This window comes from Vitis vinifera, chromosome 6 (genome assembly GCF_030704535.1).
Source record: "Vitis vinifera cultivar Pinot Noir 40024 chromosome 6, ASM3070453v1".
In the NCBI taxonomy this organism is placed as follows: Eukaryota; Viridiplantae; Streptophyta; class Magnoliopsida; order Vitales; family Vitaceae; genus Vitis; species Vitis vinifera.
This window is the reverse complement of record NC_081810.1, coordinates 3,157,125-3,179,353: the sequence shown is the minus strand read 5'-3', so window position 1 is coordinate 3,179,353 and position 22,229 is coordinate 3,157,125. Positions and strand designations below refer to the sequence as shown.

The 22,229-nt window shown below is 30.8% G+C and overlaps 2 protein-coding genes and 1 long non-coding RNA gene across 3 annotated transcripts; all 3 read left to right on the top strand.

Annotated features, from left to right (window-relative positions):
- Positions 1–3,183: 3,183 nt before the first annotated feature.
- Positions 3,184–3,850, top strand: LOC104879576 (uncharacterized). Its single transcript, XR_786010.3, has 2 exons — positions 3,184–3,259; positions 3,394–3,850. It is a non-coding gene; the product is annotated as an uncharacterized LOC104879576 (long non-coding RNA).
- A 9,717-nt stretch (positions 3,851–13,567) lies between these two features.
- LOC104879577 (uncharacterized) lies at positions 13,568–14,862 on the top strand. Its single transcript, XM_010652896.3, has 3 exons — positions 13,568–14,156; positions 14,271–14,328; positions 14,620–14,862. The coding sequence occupies exons 1-3, from the start codon at positions 13,875–13,877 to the stop codon at positions 14,637–14,639; spliced, it is 360 nt and encodes a 119-aa protein (XP_010651198.1). The 5' UTR covers positions 13,568–13,874; the 3' UTR covers positions 14,640–14,862.
- Positions 14,863–19,243: 4,381 nt separating this feature from the next.
- Positions 19,244–21,861, top strand: LOC104879578 (uncharacterized). The gene is made up of 4 exons (XM_010652897.3): positions 19,244–19,418; positions 20,089–20,660; positions 20,754–20,823; positions 21,490–21,861. Exons 2-4 carry the CDS (start codon positions 20,115–20,117, stop codon positions 21,507–21,509), a joined length of 636 nt encoding a protein of 211 aa, XP_010651199.1. The 5' UTR covers positions 19,244–19,418; positions 20,089–20,114; the 3' UTR covers positions 21,510–21,861.
- Positions 21,862–22,229: the final 368 nt, after the last annotated feature.

Genomic DNA, 22,229 nt, shown 5'->3' with positions numbered 1-22,229 from the left:
ATTTTTTCAATAATTTTTTCCTTATAATTTTCCAACTTAAATAAAATATTCTATAATGGTGAACCAAATCTGATGTTATGATGAGTCCATTCATATGTGAGAGCAGTACCGGGGGGACTCGCAAAGCTGATTTCTCAAATGTTCTTATATTTTGGTGATGTAATTTAGGGAAAAAGAGATTTTGTTGGGAGTCCATTATTATGTCATGCAGGTATGTAGATTGCAAAATTTAATTGTAGCTATATAATGAAGTCTCCATATGTATTCATAGTTGGAAAGTAGATCAAGAAACTAGTGTTTATTTGGTAATTGTTTTAAAAATTAATTTTTTAAAACTGTTCTATGATTTTTGCAGAATAAAAATCTATTTAGAAGCCTAAAATATTTTTAATCCGTTTTTAATATATTTTAAAAATAAAATTTATATCTAATGTTTTATTTTTAATTATTTTAAATATTTGTATAATTATTTTTTTAAATGATCCTTAGAAAATAAATGAAAATAATATAAAATACCTAAAAAATGTTATCTAAAAACAATTTTTGATTGGTAAACATATTTTTTGTATTTTTTATACAGGAGAACAAAAAACTGTTCTGAAAAACAATTACCAAATAAAATTTCCTCTTTTATTTTTAATTTTTAGAGGTCTAATTAATATTTTTATGTAAACTCCTAATTTGATATTGTTTAATAATTACTAGATATTATAGCCCAACCTTGGTCTAAGTTGATTTGATATATATTGTTGGTACTTTTAATTTTGAAATTAATTGAAAACTTAATATTATTTTAGAGCCTAGATTTTTAGAACTTCACGAGTGAACGCAACACAACTTAACATTAGAAATATATGTTTCCTATGTAAATGAAAAACAAGATTTCATCTACTTCCACCAATACATGTATGCAATGGGTGATCAAAAACTTTGGATGGGGTTATTTGATTAAAAGGATTATTACAAACTCATATTTGGAAATTTAACCATTTATAATATGTTGGTTTCATTTTGACAAAAATATTTTTATTTTTTTCTTATGAAAATAACCATTTTTCAAAATTACATGTAAATACTTAAAATAAAAAATTTTATTTATGTCAAAAATAGGTATTTTAAAAATCAAATATAAGAAAAATTAAATTTATAAATATACAGATTATTTTATCTTTTTTAGCCAATTAATTCTTTTGGTTGTTTAGAATTTATGCCCTTTTTGGTAATTGAAAACAAAGAGGACCCTAGATATTTACATTGTACAATCAAGCAAAAGCTGTTAAACAAAAAGGATTAGAAAGAAAACTAATGAAAATCATGTTTTGAAATGATTAATCAGCCTCCCACATCACCCCTTCCCCTTGACACTTGGTTTGAGCCCATTGGAAATTCTTAGCTTTTAGCTGGTAAAAATCCTTGGCACACTTGAGATGTCGGGGATAGACATGGATCAAGTACACAATAAGCTACAGGTTTACTGTCATCATTATATTCTGAAAATGCAAAACCTGACTTAATCTCAAATGGAACGGCATCTGCCTGAATCTACACCACCTCAAATATTGGGTTACTTTGAACCGTATATTTTTCAATCAAGTGAAATTAGAATACCCAAATAGGTAAATTTTGACCCTTTCCGGGACTTGTCATTTAATATTATTTAGTACTAAAATGAATAATATTGTGAATTAAGGAATACAGCTTATTGTTGGTATTTTTAATAGAAATGTAAAAGTGATTTGATATTTTGATTTTGTCCATATCTTATAAATATTGTCGGGTCTCTAAGGTTTTATTGTGATTTGTGATGACCCACTCCTAATAAAATAAATATTACTCATTTTGAACCTAAATAATTCTTATGACTTTAAAACAATGTTTACAAAATAAAGAGAAGTTCATATTTACATAATAATCTTAAAAAAAAATTCATTTATCTAATATGAGACAATATAATATTACTCTTTTGTAATAATAATTTTGATAAATTTAGGCTATGTTTGGTTCTCAGAAAATTTGAGGGAAAATGCAAGGGAAAGAAAATACAAAGGAAAAATAGAAGAAAATAAAAAGTGAAGGAAAATAAAAAATGGATTAAAAGTTGATAAGTTATTTTTATTTTTTACTTCAAACTCATTTTATTTATTTTAACTCATTAATATAAAGATTAAATAATTTTAAAATACATAAGTTTTTAATTAGTTTTAATTATATTTGATTTTCTTTTATATTTTTTATAAGACAATCAAACATGAAAAAATCATTTTCCTTTACATTTTTTTTCTTTCCTTAGTATTTTCCGGGAACCAAACATAACCTTAATAAATAACATGATAATATTTTTTTCAAAACTCATGGCTCGATCATTCTTCTCTTTATTCATAATCATAAATTCAACACTATTGTTCGGATAAACATGTAGCATCATCGCCTCTGACATTTACAATAGGGACATAAAATTGCAAGTACCCGTCTTGTAAACAAAAGCAATTGGCACTGCCAACCAGACAAACATATCTCCATGGATACTCTTGCTGATACTATCCCTATATCTTCACTTGCCATTTCCTTATGGGTGACAGCAATATTGGGATAAGGAACCAATTTTCCATATTTCTGTAGAAAAGGAGCTTTCTTGGAATCTCCCTCCCTTTCATCAAATCGAAAAGGGTTGGCAAGTTGATTACCAAGTTGCAGGCCTCACAATTTGATGGGCACATTGAAAATAATGAAACCTATAGGGGACAGGATAAGCGTAGATATAGCTTTGAGGCTAGATGCTAGGAAGAATTCATGTGATTCAGCATCCCAGTAATCATTGAAACCGAAAGGATTTCCAAATGTCTCATCTGAGATTGCCCCACTTCACAGAAGACACAGTTCTGGGAAATCTTCACAGAGAGGATGTTTCTAACTGTTCTTTGACATCACAAGGCAAAATGGAATAGCCACTCCACCGTGCCCCATTGACTTGTCTTAGCTAATTCCACTTGTAAGGTGGGATTTTCCCTCTTTATAGTGCCAGTGTGGAGCCAAAGCAAATTCTCTCAACCCCATCATTTTAGATGTTTTAAAAAACCATTTTAATGGAATTATATGGGTATCCCACTTAACCTTGCCCCATTTGGTGGAGACTCCATCACCAACATTTTTATTAGAAACCATCAATCACAATAGCCTTAGCATGTCTCTCTCTCTATATAAACCCTACGAACTTCTCCTTGCTTCCCCATCAAGTCACAGCTGTTTACCCTCTCCTATGGTAAGTGAACTTTTTCTCTGAGTTCCAAAAAGTACGGATATTTTGGTGTTTAAAAGAATTTTGTCTTAAGACAAGACATATATTATACTTCTCTTTCTCACCTTGAGTTTCTTTGTTTGGTCTCTGAATGACAGTACTGATCAAGAGCATAAAAAAAAGGCTCAAGAATGAGGTTCCTGGCACTTGCTCTAGCTTTGATGATGGTGAGCTCTTGCATGGCCGCAAACATGAAAACTTTTATGGTGGGAATGCAAGAGAGGCAACTTGTTGAGACGAGCTATGAAGAAGACAAAGGTGTGAACAACCACCATACCATCCCTAGGCAGGACTTCAATAACTATGGTGGCAGTGGCTCCAAAGGGGGCGGGGGCGATGGCGATGGTGGCAAGAAAAACTAGTATGTCTTTACTAGCTAGTATGTCTTAGTCATTATAGTTGGGGTGATTGTGATCATATGCGAGTAGAGAGAATATGATAATGGTTTGTGTTTTGGGCTTTGGAAGTGTTGCTGTAATGTATTAATTATGGGTCCTCCTAGGATTACTAAGAGCTTGACAGTAATTATGAAATGAAATATTGGGTTTTATTGTATGATCATGGTTCCATTACATTCTTATGCATGTCTTTGTGAACGAGCTACGTACTCTATTGTTTGATATAATTTTAGACATTCATGAGGCCTAAAATAATGTTGTCGTGACTCAAGGAGCAAAAAACCGAACTACCTCCACTTCAGGGGTACCTACACACAATATGCCAACGACTCAAAGAGCTTGGGGAAGAACCAATACTAGAAAGTTAGGTTAAGAAACGGGGAAAACAGATCAGGGAAAACAGCTAAAAAGATCAACCGTCTTCCTTGTTTGATAAAGAAATTTTAGCATCTTCGTTGGCGCCTTCTATCGGAAAGCCAAAACTTTCCCACTTATTTAGAATACGAAGCCATGAATCAAGAAGAAGCTCCATCCCAAGAAAAATCGGGACTGAAAGAAAAGAGAGTAGAACAGAAAGCTGTGCAAAATCAATTATCACAATTACAGCCCTCTCATTGCAATGATTCTGGTGAGCAGGCTAGGGACAAAAGAAGACTAGAACACAAGTACGAGGAATTGGCAGTTGAGATCGATTTAGCGCATGAAGCTTTAGACCAATTTAGCCCACGGGAACTCTAAGGCCTTGGATGGACTCCACAAATCACCCACTGTCTTGCATGTCTTGCAAGAAGAATTACCAACCCATTATGTCACGTCGAAATTCACCTTACATGAGGGGGCCAACAATCCTGCTTAACAGTATCAACATCCTTCTTAACAGTATCAACAATTGGTGACACTAGTAGATATATGTTAGGGTAGAATGACATGATATGATATTTTGACTTCATTACATATAATATGAATTTTACTTTACTATTAATCTACTTTTTCATTATTATTCTACTTTTGCATTATAACATATTTAAGCATTCTCGTCTCATCATTTATATTGTACATCACTTGGGTATATTAAGAATTACATAAAATATTCAAGTATGGACTCGTTACAAGTTGATGAGTAAGTTTATGATTGACTCATAGACTTAGGCAATCCATCAAATGTCATAATACACTACCTTTGAATTGGATGACTCATCTTAATCATTAAGATGAGTTTTCTATGATAAGTGTATTAATATGTATTTTTACACAATAAATAGGATTCTACGAATAGTCATAACTAATGGTTGTCAAATTGTCATGACTTCTTCAAGCTCCTATATTGCATGGGTTCTTGACCTTGAGAAAATATTGTGTTAGTACTAAGGTCATTAATTACTTTGACTATGGGTGAGATCCTAAAACAATCATATATTCCTTACAAATTAGGTGACTAATGGTTTAGGTAGGTGACAACAAATATTCTCAATAAAGGCACCATGACATATCATAAGTTTGAGACAATATGTCTTCCTTGGGTGATCTTAAGAATTTCATGAATATGTAATTTATGGTCGTAGTAATTCCTTTAATGGAATTTGACACATGTCATTTGTGGGCTAAAGTATGTTAATTAATCATGATATAGAACGATAAGAGACTCAAGGATTGAAAGGTAATCTGAAATGTTAATATCTACTACCTTGTTAGATTATATGAACATTAATTCATAGGGAACTTACATGCAATGAACATATAGTAGATCACAGTCCCAAGTTTTCTATTTTGATAGAATGTTTATATTGGAGTGTAGTTGACTCATTTTAATAGAACATTGAGTCAATTTGATAATTAGATTCTAAGAGAGTCAGTGCTTTTCTATAGATCCAAGTGGTCCCCTCTTGAGCTCATAGTCTTTGGTAAAAAAAATTTTGCGGAATTTTTAGTATTTAATTATAAGTATGCATAAGGGTGTTTTTACATAAGCACAAGGTTGCACAATGACTTATAATTAAATGGCTTATCAGTTTTCATTTTAGGCTCTTTAATTAATTAATCCTCAAGCTAATCAATTAAATATGACTCGTTGCACTAGATTAAGTAACCTAAGCCCATAAAATAGGCCCTAATCAATTAAACCTGGTTATGAGTCAATATAAACCCTCTTAAAGTTTAGGGTTAGATATATTATTGTTTTCCACTTAGTGTTAAAAAGAAACCCTAGCCACCACTCTTTTTGGAGAGAATCCCATGCTTCTTCATTGCCAAGATCCAAGAAAGAGTCATCATGTGGAAAACCATGAGGTCTTCGAGAACATCTTTTGTATTCAAAAGTTTACAACTTAGAAAATGGATTTGGGAACATCCAAATGCATAGGTATCTTTTCTAAAAACATCCTAGAGTAATATTTTGAAAATTTGACATCTTTAGTTGCACCTAGGATATTAGTTGCATACTCCTTTTAATTTAGATCCAAGGAATGTTTTCCCAACAATAGACAATAACAAAGGCTTGCTTTTCTAGGTCTTCCTAGCCAACCTCTAAGGTTTAACCCTCATATGGTTCCATCAGCTAGTCCTATCCATAGTATATAATTGATAACAAAATATTGGTATCAATTGATAACAAGAGAAAGATAACCTAAGTGGATCAAAGCTTAGAATGGAACAAATAAGCTAAAAAGAGGGGACCAACTCATGTGTTAACAAAACAAACTTGCTTTGAATACCAAACCTCTTCTTATAGTATGATTGAATTCATACAAATAAATGTTTAAGTGGTTATAGGGATTGAGCCCTTAAAAGCAAGACATAATGTAGTAAAGTTAGATTTGATTGTCCTTTTGTTATCCCCTTGGTGTATTGACATTGATTTGAGTATTCAACTTATATCTTTTACATTGTACATAACTTGGGTACATTAGGAGTTGAACAAATGATACAAGTCATGAGTTTCCTGTAAGTAGATAAGTTGCCCATAATCGGTTCATTGATTTGTGCAATCTAGTAGGAATTGTAGTACACCACCTTCTAATTGAAGAAATGGTTTGTCTTGGTCGTCGGGATGGGTTTTCCATGGTGAGTGCTTTAGTATATGTGATGCAACCGGTGATTCATGATGTATGAGGAATGCTAAAATCATTTGTTATGATGTAAGACTATCAATTGTCATGATTCACCATGCTACTATATTGTATAGACTCTCAACCTTAAGAAGATATTAAGTTTATGCCAAAATCAATATGAGGTTTTAATCTATAGGTGAGATCTTAAAGTGGTCATATATTCATATTGATTGAGTCACTATTGATGGAGATTTAATCATGACAACAAGTATTCTCAATAAAGGCATCATGATGTCTCATAAGATTGAAATAGTGTGTTTTCTTAGATGATCTAAAAGACATGTGATCATGAAATCTGTGACACCATAATAATTCCTTAAGTGGAATTTGACATATGCTCTTTATGAGCTAAAGTATATCATTTAATAGAATGTTGAATCAACTTCAAAATTGGATTTAGAGGGAGCTAATACTTTTATGGGTCTCAGTGGTCCTCGCTTTTAGCTCATATATCGTGATGATATGGTTTATGAGATTTGGATTGACTCTAGGTTTTCTTGTGCATAAGGGTGTTTTGGTTATTATGCAAGGTTGCCCATGAACTAGGTTTCTCAGGTTTGTGACCTACTATCCATTACATGCAAACTCCCTATGAACTAATGTTCATAATCTAACAAGGTAAAAAGTATTAATCTGTCAAGATTAACTCTACTATCCTTGAGTCTCAAGTCCTCTTCTTTTATGATCAACTAATATACTCCAATCCATAAAAGACATATGTCAAATCTCACTTAAGGAATTATTGTTGCGCCATATATTTTATTATAATTACAAGTCCTTAGGATCACCAATGAGACACTATCTCTCAATCCTATGATATATCATGGTACATCCATAAGATATCATGATGTTTCTATTAAGAATACCTATTATCACTTTTCTTAATTAGTAGTGACCTAATTTATAAGAAATGTATGATCACTTTAAGGTCTCACTCATAGATTAAAGTCACTAAAAACTCCAACACTAGCTCAATATTCTTTCAAGGATAAGAGTCAAAGCAACATAGTAGTTTGATGAATTTATGACTACCTTATAACCAATGTCATGATTCACCATCTAATGTGTAACCATACAAGCTAGTACACTCATTGTAGGAAACTCATCCCAATGACCAAGAGAAGTCATCATTCCAATTAAGAGGTAGTACACAACAACCTTATATCAATTGTCTAAGTTCGTGAAATGATTGTAAACTCGTCAACTTGCAAGAAACCCATGACCTGAATTTTTTGTGCAACGCTTAATACACTCAAATCATGTACATTGCAAGTGATACAAGTTTGAATGCTCAAAAAAATACACATATGAATTGAATAATGAAAACTAAAATCTCATTTGATACGTTACATCTAACTTTTAAGGGCTCTATCCTAACAACTTCACATTTTATAATTAACTAACCATGAAGGAAGTAAAGAATGTGAGAAGCATAGAGTATAACAACATAAAAGTAGTAGAATCATCTTCAAGTGTAGTTGTAATCTTTCATTTTATTTTTTTTAGGTTTTCAATTTTAATGTTTAATTTCTAGTTTTATCCTTTTGTCTAAGTATCACAAGTGTGTGATTTTTTGGTTTAAGGAAAAAGTGAGCTTAGGCTCTTGTTCAATTTATCAAAGCTTAGTTAAGGCAAGTTGGGATAAGGACCAATACCTTCATTGTTGTCATGATACGTCACCGCTACTTGAAAAGATCATGAGCGGATGATAATTGGTGAAGTAATAACAAAGATGTAGAGCCCTTACAAGATTCGATCAATCTTGTGCCATACGATTAACCGAGGGGTTGAGAACTATTGTAGTGGGGCATCAATTATAAATATGGGTCACAAACTTGGTAAACAGGAAGTTTAGCTCAAACTAGTTTTTAGCGTCTTGAAGGGGAAATGGGCATAGAGAAGGTAAAACTTCTATGGTGTGGCACTTATCTAATATAAAGTCACAAGGGAAAAATGTCTGAAGCAACTTGAAGTCTTGAACCTTTTGTTTATTTAATTTCTTGATTTTTTAACTCTCATACCTTCAAAATTTCATATAAGATGCCTAAAGCAACCCAAACCTTAGCCATGTTTTAGGCCAGGATTGGAATCCATCTCATACCTTTCAAAATTTAAATAGTTTATTTATTTATTTATTGTTAACTTTTTAATTCTTTCTTCAATTTTTTACTAAATAAAAAAATAAAAATATTTGACTTTTTATAAATATTAAAAGTAATTTATTGATTTTTATTTATTTCTTAATACTTAATAAAAATAAAATATTTAAAAAAATAAACAACTTAATATTTAGTAATCTTAAGCAATATTTACTTTTAAATTTTATTTAAAATTAATTTACAAAAACAAAAAAAAAACAAAAAACAAAAAACAAAACAAATACGTACCACCACAGATTCTAAGCATCAAACAACGTGCTCAAATATGAATCTTTGATTTATGGAATGAAGGCTGCTCCAACCCTAGGAGCAATAAAGATTCAGGCCTACGCAAACTCATAAGTAGTGTTTCTCTAAGTATTGGATCAATATGAAGCATAAGAAGACAGAATGGGAATGTATTTGCAAAAGACAAAGAGGGTCACCGAAAATTTGGATGACTTTCATATTCAATGGATATCCAGGGAAACTTTCGAATAAAAAAGAAATAAAAACTATTTTTTTAAAAAAAAAAAAAGAAAAAAGAAAATCCATGCCTATATGGCTCAATGATTCATTTCTACACAATATCAACATGGTTTCCTTTAAAAAAAAAATAAAAATGGAGATCATGACTTACACTTTTTTTTTTCAATTCACAGCCTAAAACATTACGAGCCTTCAAATTCTGAATATGGCATATACAAAACTATATATAAATTATTAAACTCATTTATATAATCACAAATGCAATCTCTTTTAGAGCTTTGTTACTCGTTTGCCCAAAAGAAATTATAACGTATATTAAATGATACTTTAAGTCTTTAACTAAGGTGGTGTTTATTTTTTGGCTTAATAGAAAAAACTAAAATATTTTGCTGAATAGAAAAAACTAAAATATTTGACTTTTTCTATTCAACTAAAAGTAACTTATTGACATCATTCAACATAACTAAACTGAACATATTGATAACAAGTCCACTTTAGTCATGTTAGATGATATTAATAGGTTACTTTTAACTGAATAGAAAAAACCAAATATTTTGATTTTTTCTATTCAACCAAAAAACAAACACCACCTAAGTGGTTAAATATCTATAAGTCAATTTTCAAACACTCACTTATAGATTAAACATTTTCCCAAAAAATGCTATTTCAAATATTCACAAAACTTTCCAATCTATTTCTTCTATATAGTATAAAAATAAGCTTAAATAAGAATTTTTCTTTATATATATAGATATAGATATAGATATAGATATAGATTGAGTCTCCTCGTCTTTTCTTCCGTTCTCAAATCCCTAAATTATAATGATACCATTTTTTATTAACATAATGACACCGAGCATTTATTGCAACCCATGCTACTACTTGCTTTAATTTTAGGACCAACAATTAAGAATTGTTTTACCTTACTTGTTGCATCAAAAACTAAGGTCTTGTTTGTAACTGTTTTTTAAAACATATTTGAAAAAATAGTTTTAAGAACAATTTTTGAAAACCGTTCTTTGATGTTTTATAAAACAAAAGTATGTTTAGGAACCTAAAATTGTTTTTAAATTGTTTTTAATAAATTTAAATATGTTTTAAAAATAGTTTTTATGTCCATAGCTTTATTTTTAATCATTATATATTTTTGTATAATTATTCTTTAAAAAAGCTCTCGAAAAACAATTGAAAACAACTAAAATAAATTCTCTAAAAACACCATATTCAAAAAAAAAAAAAAGTTTCTGATTATCAAATGTGTTTTTCAGTTTTTTTCTTGCTAAATAGAGCCTAAATAACAAGGTTATGATAAAAGACAAACAATTTTAATAAGATTTGTAGTATGAATATCTTTACGTTTTACCAAGATATAAGACATGATTCTATTTCCTAGTACCATGACCAAAATGAGTGTATGTATATATAAATTAATAAACTGTTTAAGGGAACAAATTTGAAAAAATACATATTCTCTTTTCTACATATTTTCTTCTATCACTCTTTTTCAAGTGACCCGATATCTTTAAGGCTATTATTTTTCCCTTTTTTATTTCATTTTATTTAAAATTTTGATTGTTTTTTCTAAAATTAATTTTCTCCATGATGAATTTATTTTTAAATTTCTTAACTTATTGATTATGAATACTATATTACTAAAATTTCAAATAATGTTTCCTTTTTTATAAACCTTGTTAAAAACATTATCTAAATGCAATGGTATATATATATATATATAATTTTAAAAATTAAAAAAAATTTAAAAAAAAAAAAAGGAGCAGAGGAAAAAATAAATAAATAATGAAGTCTATTTGGATGGTGAAGTTGAGACGGAATACGATTGTCATTGCGAAATGCGAATAGACGATGTGATTCCTTCATTTCCTCTTCTTCGCTGCCCACTGGCGCCCACGACGGTCACCCTCTTCCTCGACGCCAAGTTTGAACTCGAGGCAAGACTATTATTCTTTTTGTCCTCTGTTCGGTTGCTTAGAAAATAACAGTATAGAGTTTCTTATAATATTATTATTATTTTCCTCATTCATTGTTTTCTTCCATCACTGAATTAGAGTTCGTCGTTCTTCTCCTTCGCTTCTTTTTCGTAAATTTTGTTCTTTCATTTTCATGAAAATTTCTGAATTTTCTCGCTTTGTTTCTTTGTGTGATTTGATTTTCTTTTTTATTGTCATTGTTGGTGATGTTCTTGCTACTGTTTCATGCGTTCTTTCTTTTTGCTTGTGTTTTGGGGTTTTTGGGTTCTGTTTGGTTGCTGGGAAAGTAGCAGCTAAGAAGAGAGTGGAGAGCTAGAACTTTTAGATATACCAAATTTAGAAGGAAAAAGAAGACACGTGTAGAGGTAACATGCTTCACATTGTGATGGTGTTCCTATCTTTCTAAGGCTCTAGACGTTGGTGGATTCTGGAAAGTTCTTATGTCTTCATTCTGTGGTTTGGCATAAATTATCGATATAAGGCAGAAGTAGAACTTGATCGTTCATGCCTGAATTCTATTTTGATATTGTATTACAATTAAAACTCCCTCTAACCTCTATTTTTTGTCTCTTCTGCTTTGAAATTAATGTCTGATCCTTTTTCTGCCTGGCAAGTGGTGAGGATTGATGTTAGTCTTCTTGTATTTGCAATCAGTAATCAGTGTTAGAGTTTCACTTATGCTTACCATTTTAAGAGTCATTCCAAAACCCTGAACACATTACCTATACCACATCCTCATATCACCCAAACTATACTCATCCATTATCCAAGATTTTTAAGCCAAGGCATTATTATGGTTGAATGTAGAAATAATTGTACTTGACATCGACATTGTGCTTCCATTTGATTTCAAAGACAAGAATTTTAAAATTTTGTTTGATACTACAAGCATTCAGGAAATTGGAAGGTAAAAAATGTGAGGCGTAGGAAAATTTGTTCGGGTTCTGCTAGATACTTGCTGAGTGTTATACAAAGCCTAGCCAAGCAAGAAGTGGGTACTCTCATTCCTACCCTGCTCCTTGGACTGACCCTCTGTCCTCTCTCTTCTCTTTCTTCTTGTTGACTGCAATTTTGATGGTTGATGAAGAGGCTGAGCCTAAGCCCAGTCCTGGAGAAGTGGATTGGGCGTCATTGGAGGCTTTTGAGGCTCATAGGAGTCCTGGTACTTGATTTTGAGCTGGTGGGGGTGATGAGGAAATTGATTTTGAGCTCACGAGGATGAGGATTGGTGTGTGCAGGAGAGTGTGGGGCTTTTGGATTGACATATTCTTTTTTCTTCTTCTTTTTCAGTTTTGTTCTTCATACTGATTGGTCGTTTGCTTTTGTTTTATGGGTATTGAATTTTGGAAGCATGAGGTTTTGTACTATCTTTTAGAAAATTGATAAGACCATTTTGGGTCAAAATGATTAGCTCAAAGGCCTTATGTTGCCAGTAATTACTGAAAGATAAGCCATGAATGATAACTTTTGTGCTTAGAGCCCATACCTTTTGAAGCATTGTCCATATTCTGTTGGTGAGGCCATGACAACCTTGGTTGAGGGCATGGATCTGAAAATGTGGTTGCATAAGTAAGAATAGAATTGCATCAATTTTGGCCATAATAACTGTTGTCCCAACTTTCAAGTGTGATAAAATCTCTCTGAAAGCTTCAAAATTCCAATTTTTCTAGGCAGGATAGCTGCATTTTCTGGGCAGAGTTTCTGTCCCATTGTTGACTGCATTCTGGCATACAATTTTGCAGCACTATTTGTGCCAACAATGAGATGTATTAAGGCACCCAGCTTGAAACCTTTTGCTGCTGCATTTGGTGCACTGACTTTAAAAACTTTCTGAACTTATTTGATGCATTTTCACACATTTGCTCCTCAAGTAAATTCTACCATCATTTCTTTTTCCATTTCGGTTAATCCAATAAACCAAAGGCATTGTTTTAATTTTGAATTTTAAGAGAACACTTTTTCTTCTTTTATTATTCCATATATTATAAAATTAATTAACATTTTTCCTTATGAAAGCAAAAATCAGCGACTTCCATTTTATGGTTACTTTTAATTAAATTGATATCATCACTTTAAAATCAAATTTGGTTCCATCTCACCAACTTCAATTTTGATTCTCTCTAAAAACTCTTTTCAATTTCTAGGATTTTTAGCTTCAATTCTTGGGTGATGGTGCTTCCTCCTGAAGCCAAATCACCATAGAATATTAGCATCATGGCTTCAGTCAAGTCTCAACCACTGCCAACCTTGTCCTTGTCGTGCTTGAAACTGGAGAGGAACAACCCCAGGGATACTAATTGCAGTGACTCTGAGTCAAAGAATCAGAATAATTTGGGAACTGATAATGTTGAAAAAGGAATGTCTTACACTTGGGGCGAGGTTTTGGATGAGAAACCCACAAAATTGAAGATAGTCATCCACCGTGGTGAAAGAAATTGACAGTGACATCTGAACAAGGAATGGGAGGAGAAGGACAAGATCAAAAAGAATTAGGACAGAGGACATGGAATCTCAGGCCAAGAACAGCAGTGAGGAAGCATTTCAATGCAATTAGAGGGCAATCAGGAATATCAAATCCTATTTGTAACATTTTAGAAACTACAAAAAAGCAGGAGAAGCCGAAGAAGTTCTTGATCACGCTTACATGGGAGGAGATTGAAGCAGATTTCCTTGCAATGACCGGTTCCAAACCCCCTCGAAAGCCAAAGAGGAGACCCAAGAATGTGCAGAATGTAATAGATGTAAGGCAATCTTGTAACATCATTACCTGTCCTTATGATATGATGCGTCTCTTATTATTTAGATTTGCAGGGTCTTGAATTGCAGCTAAAGCCTTCTGTTTTGGTGGTTTGCAGAATCTGGCTCCAGGCTTATGGTTGCATGAGGTTAATCCCAGTTCATATGAGTGCAAAGGTATAACCTGTTTCTTATTTCTATTTTTTATTATCAATTTTGGAAAGTAGTCTGTTTGGATGACTCCATAATGAGAAAGGAAAAGTAGAGTTTTGAGTCCATGGTCTATGTTAAGGCTTCCGAAACAACCAAAATATTGTTTGATAGAGTTAAAGCAAAAGTTTAGCCTTTCAAATTTCCTTTTCTTTTTCTTTTTCTTTCTACTCTTGCTATCTATTTGCTGTGGTTGCTTAAGAGTTTTCTGTTCTAATATATTGAAACATGATGCAAATACTGTTTTGTTATTTGCAGGTTCAAAGTCTCATAACTGAAGGTACTGTGGTTTATGGCTATGTTTGGAAAGCTCAAAGTATCATGAACTTATCAAGAATTTCAAATTCTATGGGAGTCAATTGTGGAAATCTGGTTAGAATTTACTTTGTGTTAAGCAATTAAATGTTATTCACTTTAGGAGTTGGGGGGATGTTATTAACAGGGTGATCGAGGAAATGCACTTTGATGCTCTTCATATGCTCCAGACCCCAGTCATTACAACCTTGGCTTGCAACATGAGGCCCAGCCCAAAATGTAAACCATTTTGTTGAAATTATAGGCAATCAGATACCCAGATGAAGCAGCAGCAACATGCTGCTTCCTTTACTCCAGCTCCAGGCTGATCAAACTCTCTAGCTGGGGTTTGGCTCCTCTAACCATTGCAATATCCAACCATAAAGAATTAAAGATCTCTCTCTTCATGGTTTTTCAAATATTCTGGGTCAGTATTAGTAAATACTGTCAACTGTGTATATATAGGTTTAGATGCTTTGGAAAAGTTGTTGGTTGAGGTCATATTCCATACTTCTCCCCAACCCATTCCATATCCCATGGCTGGCCCGTTCATGGGCTTCATTATTGACAACCAAATATGTGATCAAGAGAGCTCGGCCTCAAAAGGGATGACCTTCGTATCTCTGCTCAACTTTTCTTCTTTTCGCTTAGAAAAGGGGTAAATTACTTGAAAGAGACTAGGGGAAGATTATTTGAAAGGTCAAAATCTCAAAGTTAACAGAAGGTGACTCCCAAAAATAGTAATAAAGAAATTCCTCCAACCAAAAAATTCTTTATACCTTTTTTTCTCATAAAAATTTCTTTCATTTTGTTGTTCTTTATGGGAGAATAAAATTGAGACCCGTTGGAAGAGCACTTGATGGATTGTTGAGGGAGTACTGAAGTCGAACAAGAGGGAGGAAGACAGTTCAGCCGTGGAAAGACTTCTGAGTAAAATTTCAAATTTGATGTTTTCAATGTTTTCGTTGGTTGGGTAAGTTATTAGTTGGGATTATGCTAACCTTCGGATTTCAAACGCAAGGCTGAAACTTACTTTATCTTTACTTTCTTTCCTTTTTTTCATGGATATATTATCTTAATTTTGTGAAAGCTTAATCTTAACTTTTTTTTTTCTTAAAAAATTCAATATCTTAATTTTATAATGAAATGGGGGTTCTTTTTCTATATATTTTTGTATTAGTAAGTCAAAACCCTTTTTTTTGGAAGAAAATATAGATGTCTTACATATTGGTTATAATAATTATATCAATATAATATTTGTGTTTTTCTTTCTAACCCCTTTAATTTAGGACATTATGTGAATAAATGTATAAATAATTGCAACAGAATAATAATTATTGCATTTAACACTTATATTAATTGCAATTGATTTTTTTTTTAATAATTGAGGAATTTTTCATGATTGAGCGCTTAAGACACAAAATAAATAAATAAATAAGTAAATAATTGAAATTGATACCACAGGATTATATAGTAATTTGTTCTAATGAGTATGTCAAGAAATAAAAATTTTTAAATTTAAAATAGATTAAATAACATATATTTAATAAATATAAAAATTTTACAACTTTTTTAATGGATCAATTATTATTTTTTCATATAATTTAATAAATAAAATAACCAATTAAGATGAATATTAATTAAATATATTATTTTGTTATGAATTATTTTGATAAGAATGAGAATAAAAGGTTGAAGAGTTTTGATTCTTTGGTAATTGTTTTGGAAAATATTTTTTTATTTAAAAAAAACAAAAAACATGTTTAAATCACAAACAATCATTTATTTGTATATAAAAACAAATTTTTTTTTTTTTTTTTTACAATATATTTTAATTATTTTTAATCATTTTCACTTGTTTTATAATGACTTTTTTTAAATAAAAAAAAAAAAGACAAATATAAAGAATAAATAAAATAATATATATGAATTTTTTTAAAAAAAATATTTAAAATATTAAAAATAAGTTAAAAACCTTTCAAAATAAAGTAAAAAAAAATAAAATTGTAGAATTGTTTTTGAAAGTGATTCTTAAAAGATGTTTTTTTAAAAATAATTTTCAAAAACTTTCCCAAACCAACCTTTTGTAACTTAGTAAGTAATGAAGAAATATAACCAAATTGAAGGTGTCATTGTCTTGAAGTAACATTCTTTTTTTTTTAATTTATATAAATGTGAATACGGTCAATAAAATTATTACATTAAATGGTAATAAATATTTTTTTTTATTTAATTGATACATATTCTTTATATTTTTATATTTTTGTTAATTTTTTTACCCTTAACACACTTGGTATTTAAATTAAAATTTCAAATTTATTCTATATCTTAATCTTATTTTTCATATCTCAATTATAATTTTTTTCCCTTGATAACGTTCTTCGTCCTTAGGTCACTTTTTTGGCACCTTAGTACCTTAATCTTATTCTTAGTATTTGGTCATATTTTTATATCCTAATCATATTCTTTGTACTTAAATTATACTTTTCGTCCTTTAATATTTTAGTCACATGTTTACCTTGAATTTTGGATATTTATATATTTTTTTAACAAAAAATAAGTGAGATAATTTTTGTCCCCTATTTTTATATTGTATCTTGTTACGGTTTATCCATGTTATCAAAAATTGAAAAGCCAAAATAGAGAATGGAAGAAAAAAAGTCCCTTGAGAATTTTGATTGGAAGAAGAGTTAGAAATAATAATGTTTTATTATTTGCTTCATTTTATAAATTAAAAGTATGGATTAATTCTTTCAAGACTTTCAATGACTCCTTTGAGATAAGGGATAATGGTGTTGTGAGTTATTTTATACCTCTTTTTTGTTTTCATTTGTTTATTAAAGTATCAATTACATTCCATAAAGTGGATTAAGTGTTATTTTTCTTACATATATTCGGTTTTGTTCCTTGGTTTATAAAATAAATTGAAAATATCATATAATTTTATTTGATTGATAATATCATAAATAGTGAAGGTAGTGATGTGGTACAATCGTAACGTGTTATTAGCTTTTGGTATATTATTGATGGAAAACCATTTCATTCACCGATAAGAGGAATAATTTGAGGCTAACGTGTAAGTTCCACTATTTGAGTATAGTGTTACCATGAGCAGATCAAAGTAAAATATTTGTTTGTAAAATTTTTTTGAATATGAATTATTATACAAAATGTATTATGTTGTTTTATCTTTAAATTGAAAGTGTTAAATTTTTTTAAAAAGTCAACTAAATTATTGAATTAAATTTACCGACTAATTGATTTTTGTAATTAAAAAAAAAAACAACATAATATCTCTCAAGATTTAATTGTGTATTTTATCTAATCCTTCTTATTGAAGCATTTTTTCTTTTTGAATTGTCAAACTCACCCTCTTCAAATTATCTACTATGAGGTACAAGTGACATATGGGGATAGGAAGGGTAGCTCTTTTAGAAACTACTTTAAATTTGAATTTTTTTTTTTAAGATTGTTTATGTAAGACTAAATTCAATATTATTATTTTTTTTCATTTTAGTTTGTTTCAATTTGATATGTAAAATGACCATGGTGCATTTAGCCTTTGTGTTTGGGGTGTCACACATACCTTTGTTTGTTTTGTTTTGTTTTTTTTTTTATTTTTTATTTATTCATATATTAATATACCTTAATAAAAAATTTCATATTTTGTTAAAACTATTTGTACCAATATCACCTTTTTTGTACCTTATTAATCTAGCTCATATTATTTATACCTAGGTTATATTTTTTTACAAATTAATGCCTTATCACATTTTTTTTTGTACCTTAATCACATATTTTGTAACTTAATTATATTTTTTGAAATTTGATCACATCATTCATAATTAAATAATATTTTGTATACCTTAATTTCTTGATCACATTTTGTGTGCTTAGTTATATTACTTACACCTAGATCACATTTTTGTCTCTTAGTAACTTGATAATTTGACTTATTATTATTATTATTATTACTATTATTAGATAATGATATATAACAATTTTTGTTTATATTTGTTATGCGTCATCACTTTGTGGAAAATCGTTAGGTAAGAATATATTAGATACTTTTTACTTTGATTCGATTGGTGAAATAGTATCTCTCTCCAAAAAACATGGTTTTTTTTCTTTTGTTTTTTTTAATGTCGCACAAAGAAAATGTTTTCTTGTAATATTGAGGAATTATCCATAGGATAAAATCAGAATTATTAATATGGGTCTTTTCCACATAAAAAGAATTTGAACTGTCCAAACGTAAAATCCAAATTATTCATACGAGTCTTTCTCACGTAAAAAGAGTATTTCTCACGTAAAAAGTGAATCTTTTAACGGTTTTTTTGTAGGATCCTATATCCTAGTTAACATATGATATTGTTTCTTCTATTAAGTTGCACTTTCTTCTAAATTAAGAATTGTATACATGACTATGATTCTAAAATATTAAAAGTTTTTTTTTATATATAAATAAAATTAAGACATTTGACGCAATTTAAAAGTGTGATCTTTAATGTAAGACTTAATTTTTAAAAAAATAAGAAAAATATAAAAACAAAAAATAATTAAATCTATTTTGGAGGGAGAAGTTGAATCCGAATAGAACTGCCCTTCTTAGGAATACACTCAGATGTAAACTACTTGGTGATTATCAATACCGATCTAGTATCTTCCCGTGCAACCCTCGTTTCCTCACCTTCATTCTCCACCGGCGCCGAGGGCGTCGACGACTTCCACCCCTTGTCGTCGACTCCAAGTTCGAACCTATGGTAAGTTCTCTTATCTTTTCTTCATTTTTATTCTCTGTTTGGTTGTCTAGAAAATAAGAGCGAAGATTTTCTTATAACATTACCTTTTTTTTTTTTTTTCTTTTTTCCCTCTTTATTGCTTTTCCCGATCATTGAATTCCGTTCATCTTTCTACTTCTCTTCGTAAATCTTATTCTTCCGATTTCAGGGAAGATTTCTGAATTTTCTCCGCTTGTTTCTTGGCTTGATTTAAATTGCTACTGTTTCTTGATTTCTCTTTCTTGCATTGGGATTTTACGAGAATTCGTTGGTTTTGGACTTTTGGGGTTCTTTTGAGATGAATTAAGCGGAGAGCTAGAATTTTTTAGATATATCAAAATAAGAAAAGCATGTAGAGGCAAGGAATCCATTGTTGTGCATTCCAAAAAACTCCCTTCAATCATTATTATTTGTTTCTTTTTCTTCGAAATTAATGTTTGATATATATTTTTTTTCTATCTGGTAACTGATGAGCCTTAATATTAGACCTTAATAGTTTTTTTAGAAACTTGACATAAATAAGAAAAATGAGCAACATGTACATATCTATGTATATGTATCTCCACACTTCATCCTTCTAAAATCAAATTTGTTTGTTTCTCATGGAACTTCAATTTCTATTCTCTTTTTGAAAGAACTTTTCAATTTCTAGGGCTTTTAGCTTCTGTTTCTCTGGCGATGGTGCTTGCTCCCGGAGCCAAATCCAGTGAGAACCACAACCAAGTCATGGCTTCAGCCAACTCTAAACCGCTGCCAACCTTGTCGTTGTCGTGCCAGAAATTGGAGAGGAACAGCCCTAAGGATGCTAGTCATGGTGACTCTCAGTCGAAGAATAGGAATAATTTGGGAACTAATACTCTCGAAAATGGAATGTGTTACGGTAAGGGCGAGGTGTCGACCAAGTTGAAGCTAACGATCCGTCATGGTGAAAAGAAATTGACGGCGGCGTCGGAAAAAGGAATGGGAAGAGAAGGACAAGATGGAGAAGAATTAGGGCAGAGGACATGGAATCTGAGGTCAAGAACCAATGCGGTGGGGGGACGATCAGGAATATCAAATCCTAAGAGTAACATTCCAGAAAATGCAAAGAAAAATGAGAAACCGAAGAAGTTCTCGATCACACTTTCTCGGGAGGAGATTGAAGAGGACTTCCTTAAGATGACTGGTTCCAAACCCCCTCGAAAGCCAAACAAGAGACCAAAGAATGTGCAGAAGGTTTTAGATGTAAGGCAATCTTGTTATATTGTTAGTTGATGATATGATGTTTTCTAGGGTTTTGAATTGCAGCTAATTCCTTTTGTCTTGGTTTTTTTGTAGAATCTAACTCCTGGATTGTGGTTGCATGAGGTTAATCCCAGTTCGTATAACTGCAAAGGCAAAGGCAAAGGCACGACTTGTTTCTTTTGATTTTTTATTTATTTTAAAGTTATATATTTGAATTTTGGATATTGCATTGAGAAATGGAAAGTAGAGTTCTAACTATGTTTTACGTCGGATTTTGAGTTGCTGTTTGAGTTTTTTAAGGAAAATTCTAGGGTTTGAAAATAGTTTTTTTTGTAAAACTTTTGACAATCAAAAAATATAAAACCGCTTTTAAATCATTACATATAAAAATCATTTTAAAAACATAAAAAATGGATTAAAAACATTTTTAGGTTTTTAAATAAGCATTTGTTTGTGAATAGTTTTTAAAGATTATTTTAGAAAACTACTACCAAACAAGGTCTTAGGCTCTCCTTGTTAATTATTTTTTAAAAACAATTTTTTGTTCTCGGGTTAAAAGGAAAAATGATCAAAAAACAAAAATACAAGTTGTTTTCACATAACATGTTATATATAGAGAGAGGAAAAAAATAGGTTAAAAACATTTCTAGTTCTTGTTCTATAAAACTTTAGAAAACAATTTTCAAAAGTTGTTCTCTAAATCCATATTTTGAAATTGGTTTTGTAAAAACTTCCCTAACATAAACTTAATCCTCCAGTTTTTATTTCATTTTATTTAGTTCTGGCCTTGTTGGTTTTAATATTTTGAATGCTATTTTGGTATTTGCAGGTTCAAAGTTTCCCAGTTGAAGGCACTGCAGTTGAAAGTTCAAAATATGATGTACTTAATTAAGGATTTTAATTTTTGGGATGGATTAATTTAAGTAATCGGAGGTTATTACACATATGATGTTGTTATCTACGCATCAGAATTATGGAGAATTATCATAAGTGTTGCTCTTTTATTCAAGAGCTCACCCTGCATGTAGCATATGGTCAAAGGTCCAAGGTCCAAGGACATGCATTTCTTCATGCACTCCAGACCACTCAGATACGCAGATAAAGCATATATGTCATGTAGATTTTGTCACTATCAGTACTTGTGATCCAAGTTGATTCTCTATTGCATTCTTTATATATTGGTAGATTCAAATTTTAATCACCATCGTTGAGCTATGATCCAACTTCAAATGCATTTTGGGTTCCAACCCAAACCTCCAAACTTTCAAAAACTCATTGGGGCTTAAAGCCCAAACTTGTTTTCTTCCAATTGATCTAACCCAGACCAAATTGGCCTTAGGTCTCCGTATTTTATCTTACTTGGATTTGTTTGAAGCATAAAGCAATCAAGCCAACGTAATCATTTTTCTTTCCCTTTGACCCCGACCTCAAAGGTGGGGTATGGGCTACATCAACTAGAAACCTAAGGTTGTGGGTAGATTTCTTAGGTGGAGGAAAATGAAAACACAGAAACAGAATGTCTGGAATCACAAGAAGTCTTCTGGCCGTTTAATACGCCAGAAACCCACA